The sequence below is a fragment of the Tinamus guttatus genome, unplaced genomic scaffold, assembly GCF_059628265.1.
Source record: "Tinamus guttatus ecotype Peru unplaced genomic scaffold, ASM5962826v1 Tinamus_guttatus_pri_ptg000081l, whole genome shotgun sequence".
Taxonomy (NCBI): Eukaryota; Metazoa; Chordata; class Aves; order Tinamiformes; family Tinamidae; genus Tinamus; species Tinamus guttatus.
Genome location: NW_028288615.1, coordinates 769,897 through 781,719, shown reverse-complemented (window position 1 = coordinate 781,719; position 11,823 = coordinate 769,897). Strand labels below are relative to the sequence as shown.

The window sequence follows — 11,823 nt, the reverse complement described above, 5'->3', positions numbered from 1 at the left end:
TCTGGTTTTCATTAACATCTGACTGTTTCCATTAATTTTCTGTGCCATTCAGTCTTCTTAGGTATGCTGGAAACACATCATAGAGCCAGCCTGTTCTGTGCCTATGTAGGGAATGCAAAGTCACCATCTCCAAGTAAGCACTGATTATTTAAACAGCAGCATGTTTTATTTATGAAGCAGTTGCAGAATTGCATAAGACCAACCTACCTCGCAGGGATGTTGTGAGGCTTTCACGAACATTTATGGCTTTTGGAAAGACAAAGCCGCCCTGTAAGTGCTTAATAGTATTTTAATAATAAAAATATGAATATTTTCCTCCAGAGTGACTGGATATTTGAAGATGCCTTTGGGAGCACATGCACAAGAACACATGGCAACAACAGGATAGAGACCAAACTGTTTTTTTATTGCAGTAGAGGATCTCTGAACAAAAGGGATGGGTTACAGTGTCTTTAATTTGATCCCACCTTGAGCTACTCCAAAGTTCCCAGTTTACCCAGGAACCCAGGAGCTGTGTGAAACTTGTGCCCAGTTTCACACGGGCACAAGTCTCATCTGCATGACAGCACCTCCACTTCTGTCCAACATTCACCTTTCAAAACCTGTGCAACCATCAACCCCAACTTTGTGAGACTTTGCTGGTTTCTGGCACTCTCCACAACCCTCCTTTAAATGTGACTGCACAAAGAGCCCTCAAGGGATGGCTTGGCAGCTGCCCTCTCACATCCCCTGTGCTAAAGAAAATCTTCTAATGCTCTTTAGCCCTCTTAAGCCAACACACATCTATCACCAGGTGAAGGTCCTGCTGTAACTGCTATAATAACAGAAGATCTAATGAGGAAGCAGGGCTGTTAATATCTACCACCCCACCTCACGCCACAGTGGTGCAGGGTTAGTCCCTTTAATAGTTCAGTGCAAATAATCAGTTGTCAAAGCCATTAAACACCACTTCCCGGGATTCTGTGCATAGGGATGCTCTATCATACCCTACCCTTGGAGAGCCCTGCATTGTGTGCATTTGCTGTACCTGGAGCCCTAGTCATTTGCTTGGTACAGGTACCGCATGTATCACCTGGCCTGTGAACTTCCTTTGTTTTTGAAGGTTCTGTATGGTTTACTTTAATCCAATGCTTTGTCAAACGTGTAAGGCTGTTGCAGGCCCTTTCTAGGGTTCAGATGGAAGTGGCAGAATTCTTACTGAAGTCCAACAGTCTCTTCTCATGTTTCTGGTACAGTCACAGTGGAGAAAGTTTCTTCCTTTGTTTCATCGTTTGGACTTGCTGTCAGGGGAGTTGTCTTAATCCTTTCATGTGCTGAAAGTTAAAGTCTAACCCCTCACTAACAAGCATAGTTTCACTGTGCCCACATAGCACAAAACAGTCTTTTCCCAGACAATTTTACAAGGAAGTGCAAGACCCTGTTGTTTACCAACTTTTTCAGTGCTTGTGAATGTTCAGAAAAAAAAAGTTTTATTTCAGGCCGTCAGTTCCCTTTCTTTTCTTGTGTCCTAACAGAGTAGATGTTAGTGTGTCAAATTAGCAAATGGAAGCAATTCCTAATGTGTGGTTCATTAGTACAGTATCTATATCTTACCAAAGAATATTCTAATCAACATTTTTTTTTAATTTGTTCCTGCCACTGTGAAGGTATTTCCTGTGTTTTCAGTAGCATGATCCCCTGACTAATACTTATTTCATGTCTAACTGTGGATCTTGTATTTGGTTGCTGTAGTCTGCAGTCTTGCAGCTCTGCTTTGTTTTTCTCTGGCGTATGATTTTTCTTTTTCTTCTTTTTCTTCCCCCCACCCTTTTTTAATGTCTTTACACAGCAAGTTTGAAATACTTCTTTGGGTCATAGACTAGCCTTATCCAGGCTTTCCAGTGTATCAGAGACCCAGTTTGTCTGGTTGAGCAGAATTGCTTTATTAAAAATGAATCCCATTTCTTCATGTACTGGAACCAATGCGAGCATGCGCTGATAGTGTCATTTCATGTGCTGGTGTCCATTCAGTTACCTTTTGACTGCCAGTGCACATGGTTTGACAAGACTTTCCTTCCAGGTCATTTCCTCAGGCCACGTGACTGTCACATCCTAGAAACCTCCATGCCTGGCTGTTTTTTCTCATTTTCACTCTCCAGGACAGGCTGATTGTGAAGATCGATAAAGAGTTTGTGGATTAAAGCACCAAAAAGGCATCCCAGTGGTGAGGCTACGAGTGGGATCCACCACCAGCCCTGTCCAGCCCTAAAAAGAAACACAGAATAGCCTTCTGGTGAGCCAAACCACTGTCGTGCTGCTGCAAACCAGGTTATTTTTCCTTGTGGGAACTAACTCTTCTGAAGAACGTTTTATGAGGGCAATGTTTTTCACTGTCAAAAAGCTGGCTACATTAAGTCAGGAATTCTAAGGGCTTCATGCAAAATCTGTCAGTCAAAGAAAGTTTATGGTTTCCATGGGCTCTCTGCATCTTTGTGTGCAGGAGGTAGAAACCCTTCACTACTGACAGACACAGAAAGCATAAGCAATGTGCACGAAGTATCATGGACAGTAGGAAAATTAACCCAGAACTCCTTCACAGAACTGTGGTTTAACCACAGTTAAACCTCCTACCACGTTTAACCTATCAGTAATTAGGTAGTTCCTGCAAAGTGTATTTCCTGGTAGGAAATTCCTTTGCAAGACACCAGGAATTACACTTTCCACCTTTGTAAGGCATAGATTAATATTCACCCTTGACTCACTTTCACCACTTACACCATAGCCATACAAGCGCCTAGTTGTCGAAGCACTAGGAAAACACAGTTTGGTTTTCAAATATTTCATCTTCATCTGCTGGTTTAGAGAAAGCCAGGTGCATAACCTGGCACATTTATCTTAAATATATTCTGCATCCGTCAGACGAATTGCATGTGGGACAGTTGTTCTCCCTCCTGGTCTGCACTGCTAGAGGGTTTCCTGTTCTAGCAACCTGCTTTGCACTCTCTGCGGGTGTCCTGTTCTCCTTAAAAAATACTCTGTGCAATCCTAGTGAATGTGGCTGCCAGAGACACCCCTTCCCCATTTTCAGTAACATTTGCATTCCCATTACCAAACTTTATAGGGAGATCAAACTCTCAGTAATATTTTCTTCAAGCTTCATGAAAATGGGCAGCAGAGCAGGGAAACTCCACTAAGGCCATCACCATGGGAACAGCTGTGGCATGAGACCCAGGCTTATTAGATATTAGGAAATAGGGTTTCATCTCCAAATTCATACATGTGAATTTATGAGAGCCATTAAGCAATCCAGCTGTAACTACCCCTTTCAGATCATCTGAATAACTCTCTGGCTCTCTATTCACTGCAGTAACCAGCTAGATCTGTACTCATAGGTAGACTCTTGTGGTATAGGTCTCTCAATTTAGGTATCTGAATGTGGAGCTGAATGCCATACCAGAGATTTGGTGTACTCCAAATTAGATGTATGTGACACTCAGGGCTCCCCTGTGCATGACACGCTCACTTACTGAAAAGTGAGAGGCCACACTGCAGGTGTACCATTATTTGGTCAGGGAAAAAAAAAAAAAAAGGTTAATTGCTTGGGCTTATCTGCTCTTCTGTGAGCCAGGCAGTATAAAATCCAAACAGGTGACTCACGTGAAGACGTCCATTCCCCAGCCAGCAATGGCAGTGAAGACCCTGGGGGGCAAGTCCCTGGAAGGGTTCATGGAGTAGCCCGTGTTCATCCCCATCGACAGGCCAATTCCTAGGACCAGGATACCTGTCAGCAGGGCCTGTGTCCCCTTCAGGGCTGCATTATTTTTCTCATCGTGGATGACTAGAATGCCCAAGAACAGCGTTGTTGTTGCTATAAACTGCAGGAGCAGGAAAGGGAAAGCAAGTCAGTAGAGAGAATGGCAAAGGCAGAAGGATCGTGCTCAACAGAGCTTCCCAGACTAGAATAGCAGGTGGGATTCAAGGTTGAATCAAGGAGGACTGTAACATTATTGGACTGCTTGGAAAGATAACAGAAAGAGCACAAACTCTTATCTCCTGACAACATTTTGTCATTTACTTTCTTATGCAGCTCTATAGAGCATGTTGCATAGGAGGCTGAGCAATCAGGGGACCATCTGGAGGTTCTTCAGCTCTCACCATGCTCCCCATCACAGCCAGGCAGAGCTTCATCAGCTCAGAAACAAAAGCATGGGTTTGCTCAGACTTGAGTTAAATGTGTACGTGCCTTCTCCTGTAGCAATGCCAAGTATGGGTCATGCTGCAGAATAATCCTAAGTCCCCTGAGGCATCCCCAAAGGAGTAAATACTCAAACCAGGTAGAAATAATGTCAGGATGGAAGTTTTACTCCGTGACTGGGATTCAGCAGAGCAATATTGGAGATTACAAAGAATAGTTATATAACTATCTCACTGGTATTCTGCGCAGGTGGTTTGCACTCACTGTCAAGCTTTCTGATAAAAAAAAACTAATGGCAAAAAAAACAAAACTGAGAGTGTTTTCAATGTCTGAGGCAAGCTTTTATTCCTCTCTTATTTCTGGGCATCTTGATATTGTGTTAAGTGCTGGGAATAAACTGTATTCATTGCCAAATGGCCTGATAAAACCTCCAGAGGTTCAAACCAGACAGGCTGTATTCCTGGAAAGTCAGTCCCAGGACACCTGTATTGGTTAGAGGCATCCAGAAGAGGTGCCTGGAGTGCAGAGCAAATATAAGATCCAGGAAGATCAGCTCAGGTTATTGCCCAGAAGCCATGGGAGATGATTCCTGCTGTAGCTCAGCTTCAGATATCCCCTTGTCTGGGCTAAGTGCAAGGGGAGGTGCTTGTAGGGCACTTGAACTGAGCTGAGAAGCAGCCTGGAAGTGTTATCCTTTAGGCTTGGTGATTCTCCTGAGACAACACAGGGCTGGAAGGAACAGGCAGCCCTTGGCTTGAAATATCATTTGCAGTGACTTAACCTACCACATGCGGAGAAGGGGGCAGATTTGGCACCACAGCAGCAGACCCCATGGAGGTGGCTGCAAGAACAGAGTCCCTTAATTTCTCACATCATATCAAGGGACCATGAAAATGAGGTCTCGTGCCTGGAACTTTCCTCATGGTAATGCTGTCTTGAGCACAGTGCATACCAGCACAGGGACCTGTGTTGGCCACACTTTAGGCTGTTGTGCCAACAGTCCTCCCCAACCCAAGCTCCCCACCAGCCAGAGCACGATATCTGTGTCCTGCTCCCCAGCTTAGTCACCAAGGTGCCTTGAACCCTGCCTGCAGCCAGGCAATTGCCAGGACAAGGGATTCCTTGAAGCAAGGCTTGTGCTTAGGTCAGCACACATAGCCCCGAGTCCTCTGTACCAGGGCCGCGCTGGCACCTATTGCTGTCCACCTTCTCCTAGCACACCACAGCTATCCCCACTGACCTCCACAAAGAAGCCTCTCATCAAGGACATATAGGGAGCAGGGTAAGTGGAGAAGATCCCCGCCGTGGCATTTGGACCAGTCACTGTAAAGTTGCCCTTGGTGTAGTCATACAACGCCTCTAGGAGAAAGGGAGATAGGAGTTAGCACAGCAGCCAGCACAGAGTTCATCACGTGTGGCATGGACTGATGTCTACTCACAGCAGCCAGTATAGACACGATTGGAAAAGAGGCAAAAAGAGATGTGTTTAGAGCAAGACATCTTTTCCAGAGCACAGTGTCTCTGATCGGTCACCAGTAGAGTTTTGTCTGCGGTTGCTTCCTTAACTTGACAGCTCCCTGTCCCTTCTCCGGGAACCAGCAGCAGAGATTTAGACCTGCTTCACAGACAAGAATAACTGCTGTTTTCCACAATCCAAGTCCCCAACTTGGCTCCAGCTGTGCTAGATGCTTGGTAGCTTGTCTAATCTCAAGCCTTTCTGGCGCGGTTATTCCAAGACAATCTCAGCCACAGTGACTGAGCACTGGAGGACTTGCCAGCCCTTAGAAAACACTGCCAAAAATGCAGTTACCAGCCTTGAGGCAGCTTTTGGGATGTGGGAACTCCCCGGGGCTTGTGTTGGCCTTGAGCTATAATGATCTGTCTTGCTAGCAAGAGCTCACCCTTCTCACCCAGACATCATGCTCCATATAGCAAAGGGAAACATTTTGATGGACTGTGAGCAAAGACTGATGCAGTGTCCACAGCACTGTCCCCACCACCAGAATAAAGAAGCAACCATACCATAGTAGATGCCAAAAACAGTAGCTGCTGCCAGAAAGGAGCCCAGGAACTGGCCAAGCACATAAAATGGGAGCTTTTTCCAGGAGAGGTTTCCTAAAAGGCAATGTGTGAGGGTAATGGCAGCATTCAGGTGAGCTCCTGCAAAATCACAACAAAAGAAAGGTGAATCCCAGGGTGAATATACCAGTTATAAATGGATGAGGAGGCTAAGACCTGACTGCTCGTGTGGAACAACTTTCTTTTAAAAGCTGTGCCCAGTTTTGGGAATCTTATTCCACAGGTCAGGAGCAAGGACTTGCTTTGATTTGCTTCGTACTAGAGCCCTTATCTTCTCACTTGGAGAAGGTGAATGTAGAAATTGCCCAAGACGGAGGTAGTGCTCCATCATGTGAGCGATACCACCTGGAACACCACCTTGTGTGAGTGCAGGGTGTGCTTATACATGGATATGCTTGCAGGGGTGTGGATGATAAGGACAAAATTTGCATACCATTCCTTGTTGCTACATCAGCAGTAAGTTCACAGAATAAGTGATCTGCTTCCCCATAGGTTATATTGGCAGCATGTTTTCCTAACTTCATATCTCCTTGGGCCATGCTCTGATGGCATATTTCAGGTGCCTAATGTGTGCTTCGCTGAAATCTTTCTCTGTTGACTTTGTGAGCATGAGATGGCTAAATCTCTGCTGTTGTTTCTCTCCCACTTGCCTCTGGCCAGTCTTTACACGTGAGCAAGGAACTGCCCAGACTACCCACCGTATCTTCTGCTCCACTTTGTGAGGAACCTGAGGGCGCTGACAGGCTCTCATTACCTCTAATGATCAACCCAGAACCACCTTTCTCTGTTATCCTCCTACGGAACCTCTTTTCTTGCCACTACCACATGTGTTTGGATATTGTGTTCAAGGTCTGCCCTGATACGGTGCAGCTATAACAGCTCTAAATACAAATGAACTGTGAGCAAGAACTGTGAAAAGCCTTAAATGGGGCATCTACCCATACAACCTCTGTCTTGTCTCAGGACATGCACTTAAGATCATTCTCTAAACATACTGTGGGTGTGCTGTGTCTGCCTTGTACCTTGTTGATCCTGATCTTGCCTTTCCATCTCGACTCTTTTGCTTGACCTCAAACCTGCACCACTTCTGTGGACTTTTCTGTGATGACTGGATCACAAGGCTGACCCTGGCCCTGCTCTGCTCTTCTTGTTTGGGCATGGAAGTCTGTATTTCTTGTTGGCAAGGCCACTGCCTCTGTTTGGATGCTGCCACTTGCAGCTCCACAGCCCAGCATTGCTGACCCTGACACATGGACTTCATAGGATAAAGATATCATATGCTCAGGTATCCTACTCACCGGAGATTCCTCCAGCTGCATGTATCCCCAAGGTGACACCAATGCCAAATCCCAAATTGATGCTGAAATATTGCCCAAATTCTCCTCGTCCTAAAATCACTTGAGCAACAGAAGACAAGCCAATGAGCTGATGAATGGAGAGAAGAAAGATGGGAGAAAAAAAGAAAAAAAAAATAATTGTTAAAGTATTACTGTCGTACTGTACTAAAAACTAAAAGTAGTACTGTTGTGGTGAACTGAGCTTCCTTTGTACTTTTTCAGAAATACTAACAAATTTACAAAGGCTCTCACAAGTAGGAAGACTCTAAGGTACCCATGCCCAGGACATCAAACAAGATTGAAGCCTGTAAAAATTGAGAAAAATTGAGCGGGTGCCTGGGTATTCCTTTTTGGTGCCTATGACACCAAACCATCTGCTTTGGTCTGGGTTCAGTGCAGAGGGCGCAAGCCAAAGCAGCCCATACTAAGGTCTGAGATTCAGTTGGGATCACTCACAATCTTACTGAGAGCTTCTATACATGAAGTTAGGGGTGTGAATCCAGACAGAGTCAGTGCAGGCATCCCAAAGACAGCAGCCCAACTGAGATGGAGTGAGGGCAAAGCAAATTGTTTTCTTTTGTTTATTTCCTTTCTTTTTTTCTTGTTTTTTTTTTTCTTTTATTATCTAAAAATGTAGTTTGCTCAAGGCAAAGCTATTTGCCAAGCTTAACTAATTTTGGTAACTTATTTGGGCCAAAACCAACAAAGAATTCTGGTTTGACTTTTCCTTTCAATGCATATGTTTACAAATTGAAAATGCCAAGATTTCAATATTTTCTTAGTGACTAAAAGGCAACCAATAAAAAAATTAAAGAGAGAAATGTAAATACTTTATTTCAGCAGGAAAATGCATTTTCATGAAATTGCTCTGTCCTGAAAGTAAATATGCTTCACCCTTAATGTGGTCAGATGCTGGGAAAAAAAGCTTCTTTTGAGATGTCTGCCTCTCAAACAACTCAGGGCTACCTTAAGCTATACCAGTGTTTATCCAAGGAGAACAAGGACCAGGTAACATGTCCCTCCACAAAATAAGTCAGTATGCTCTGCAGCACCTATCTTCTTTAGATCTTTACTTGTTTCTACACCCAAATCCAATCTTTATCTCATGTGTCTGCTCTCTTCCTCCCCTTTCAGGAACCACCAAAACCTCCTGTTCCCCAGAGACACTGCTCTCACCTATCTCGTGTACATACACAATGCTGCATGCTCCTCACAAAGGTGCAGCCTGCACAGCGCTGGGCCTTTTCCCAGTCTGCCTCAGCCAAAAGTACCCCAAAGTACCATCTGGGATGTCTCCCAGAAAAAAATATATGTGTGTGTATATATTTATATTATATTGCTGTTTATTTCTGAGCCTTTCCAAGGTCCAGGAGGATTAAATGCATCAAGAAAGGATGCAGGTTTTGCAGGGATGCATGCCAATGCAAAAGGAGGGGAGCAGAGCAGAAGATGCTATTAAAGATGAACTGAAACTTTTTTAGAGTGAAAAAAAAAGTAAGGGACACGCCAAACAAGCTATTTTGCAGCACAGATCCAAACTTCTGGTCATTTCTTCTGTTCTCATGATCTCAAAATAACCTTTGTTTTTCCTGCCTTCCCACTCCCAGTGCCACTTACCCTTGCTGCCTGGTTTATGAATGTTACTCTCTATTCAAACAAGAGCCCTTGTCCTTGCTGGGGGTTGTCATCCAAATAACAGCCAGGAGTCCTGCAGATCAGGGAGGACATTCCCAGGTGCAGCAAGAGGCAGAGGCTTCCAAGGATACTGCCTTTGGATGCTGCTTGATTACTGCCACCAACCTTTGATAGGGCTGCTTAGTGTGCTTGGGTGTCCCTCCTCCTACTCTATCATCTCACATTGCTCAGGGAGGGAAGAGTCTACATGAGTTGCTTGCTCTGCAAAACTTGCCTTGAACTGTCATAGCCATAGGCACGAAGACAAGAATTACTCTACGTACTCCTCCTGCTGCCACCCTGGCAGAACATCCCCAAAGTTCTTTGTCATGTGTGAAGTTTTGCCACCAAAAACAGAGGCGATGGAAAAGGAAAAATATTTGCTGAGGTCCTGCTGAGGAGTCACAGATGTCTATATCCAATTTCCAAGATATGTCAAAAGGCCCCTCTTCATGGAAATATCCCAGTATGAATGATTCAGATAATCCTCAACTCTTCTGTGGTGGCCTCTGCCCAAATTAAAGTGCCTTGCTCTGCCCAGAATTGTCTACAGGCTAAGTCCAAGCATAATAAATTATCACAGACAATTACTGGACCTTTTGAAAGAGAAGATCTCATTTTGTTATGTTGGGTCAGCACACTGAGGCTCTAATCCCAGTAGGCACTTCACCAACCCCAGGGATCAACTCTGACTGCAAAGCAACTGCCCCTGCCTTCCTTGCCCTGGAAGGCAACACTCCCCCAAACACCTCTGAAGCAGCCTGAAAGCTCAAAACCACTTCACCTCATGATCAAGGGATCCTGCCAGCAAGGGACGGAGATTTTTGTGTGAATCGGACTGAACACTATTCATTTGCCAGCGGAAGACAACTGAAAGCAAACTTCTGGCACACTTTACACCTGGCAATTATATTTCCTCACGGTGGGTTGTGGCTGCAGAAACTTTCACAAGCATAAATTGCCCTGGCAGCACCAGCAGGAATATGAGTGAGAGCCCTTTCCATTTCACAGAGGCTGCCAGTGGCAGAGGAGCACAGAGCAAGGTGCCCACTGATCCCCTGGGCCTTGAGCAGGATCTCAGGAGGGCACCAGTGACAGCCCACACTGTCCCCTTCGGCACCGTGGTGGGGGAGAGCACTAATTCACCGTGGGCTTAAAGGGGTTTGTCACAAGCTCTGTCCGACCAGACACTGCTCTCCGGTTTCATTCAAAGACTCCTGTTTGTTTTTTCCTAGAAGGAAAGAGGACCAGACTCTTCACCCCAGTCTGCTTCACCTTCTTTCCATGCCCCACCTACCACTCGAATTGCCTTTTTTCAGCAGAAAGTCTTCTACAGATTGTCCGCCCTGATCTGAAGCTGCCATGAGATCGGAGGAGAGAGTGAATCAGCAATCTCAAGCTGGTGAGCAACCCTGAGGATGTGGCAGGAGAACACTGAACTCACAACCTGCTGCTGCAAACACTTACATTCCATCCCCCCTACACACATGCACATCTGGGCCTGTCTCCTCCTTACCATCAGGATGAACATCCCCAGAGCTTCTGCCAGCAGCTCCCTGATGGTCTTGTTTTGAATCGTGAGCATCTTCTGAATTTTCTCCAGCATTCTGCTCCCCGTCTCCGGCACGCTGCTGCAAGAGCTCCTGTGGTGAGAGCAGACTTCATTGTGCTGAGCTAAGTTACCCTTTGAAACTTGGCAACCTCCTCTCACCCTCAGACACCTGCATTCATTTGATTAACGATGAACAAGCCAATAAAATAGCAGACAGCTTTAAAGTCCCTCTTCCCTGCCATACACTTAAATCTAAATGGTGAGGCTGTAACATTGCTACTACAAGTGCCTTGCAACCCAGGAGCAGTGTCTCTCCCAAAGGATAGGGCTGTAAGCAGCCTCACTGTGTTATTGAAGTCTCTCATTCACCACACGTGCAGGCAGCAAATAGGAATTTTGCCTGTGTCTGCTTATAACCTGCTGGCTTGGTGCTGTTCTCCTTTAATGGGTGGGATTTGCCTGTATTTTTGCAGGACTATCCTGTTCATGCCTAGCCAGCAGTGAGGATGTTCTGTCTGAAACTGGTGTGTACCGCTGTCCATAGCCCAGAAGGAGCCAATGCCTATAGATTTGTTGCAGGTTGAATATTTCCTTTCCCAAGATGATGCTGCAGAATGTGCTTCCTTAGTTCATCAGCTGGGACTCTTCTCTGTTGCTCTGGGTCCTGCTGCACCATGTACCTGGATGTACTGACTGCACTCCATGTCCACGACACTGGTCACATTAGTGCACAGTCTCCTCACTGAACCCTCCCTCCTGCCCTCTAATGTCATACTAGAAGAGACGTCTCTCCAGTAATAATCCCTGGAGAAAGGCTAATAACTGTGTGGTCTGCAGAGTACAGTGCTTGCATGACATAACACCAGAGCATACTGATGGCAGGAACAGGGAATCAGCATAAGGAATATGCATAGCTTCACATCCGGATCCCAGCAATAAGAGGTGGACACCTTCCATTTCCCCTGGATATCAGAGCCCTCACTCTCACACACTCAGCAATAAAATCT

At 45.5% G+C, this 11,823-nt stretch overlaps 1 protein-coding gene across 1 annotated transcript; it reads right to left on the bottom strand.

The window, feature by feature from the left end:
• Positions 1–2,006: 2,006 nt before the first annotated feature.
• On the bottom strand, positions 2,007–11,016 carry LOC104578287 (aquaporin-7-like). The gene is made up of 6 exons (XM_088520154.1): positions 10,781–11,016; positions 7,552–7,678; positions 6,197–6,334; positions 5,415–5,533; positions 3,637–3,854; positions 2,007–2,244 (listed from the first exon to the last, which is right to left on the bottom strand). Exons 1-6 carry the CDS (start codon positions 10,868–10,870, stop codon positions 2,085–2,087), a joined length of 852 nt encoding a protein of 283 aa, XP_088376280.1. The 5' UTR covers positions 10,871–11,016; the 3' UTR covers positions 2,007–2,084.
• Between the last annotated feature and the right edge of the window lie 807 nt (positions 11,017–11,823).

Coding starts and splice junctions, on each gene's coding strand:
- LOC104578287 (XM_088520154.1), bottom strand. CDS start 10,870: ATGCTGGAGAAAATTCAGAAGATGCTCACGATTCAAAACAAGACCATC. Junction 5,534..6,196: donor TGTTTTTGGCATCTACTATG/GTATGGTTGCTT, acceptor CCTTTCTCCTAG/AGGCGTTGTATGACTACACC. Junction 2,245..3,636: donor TGGGGAATGGACGTCTTCAC/GTGAGTCACCTG, acceptor GTTTCTTTTTAG/GGCTGGACAGGGCTGGTGGT.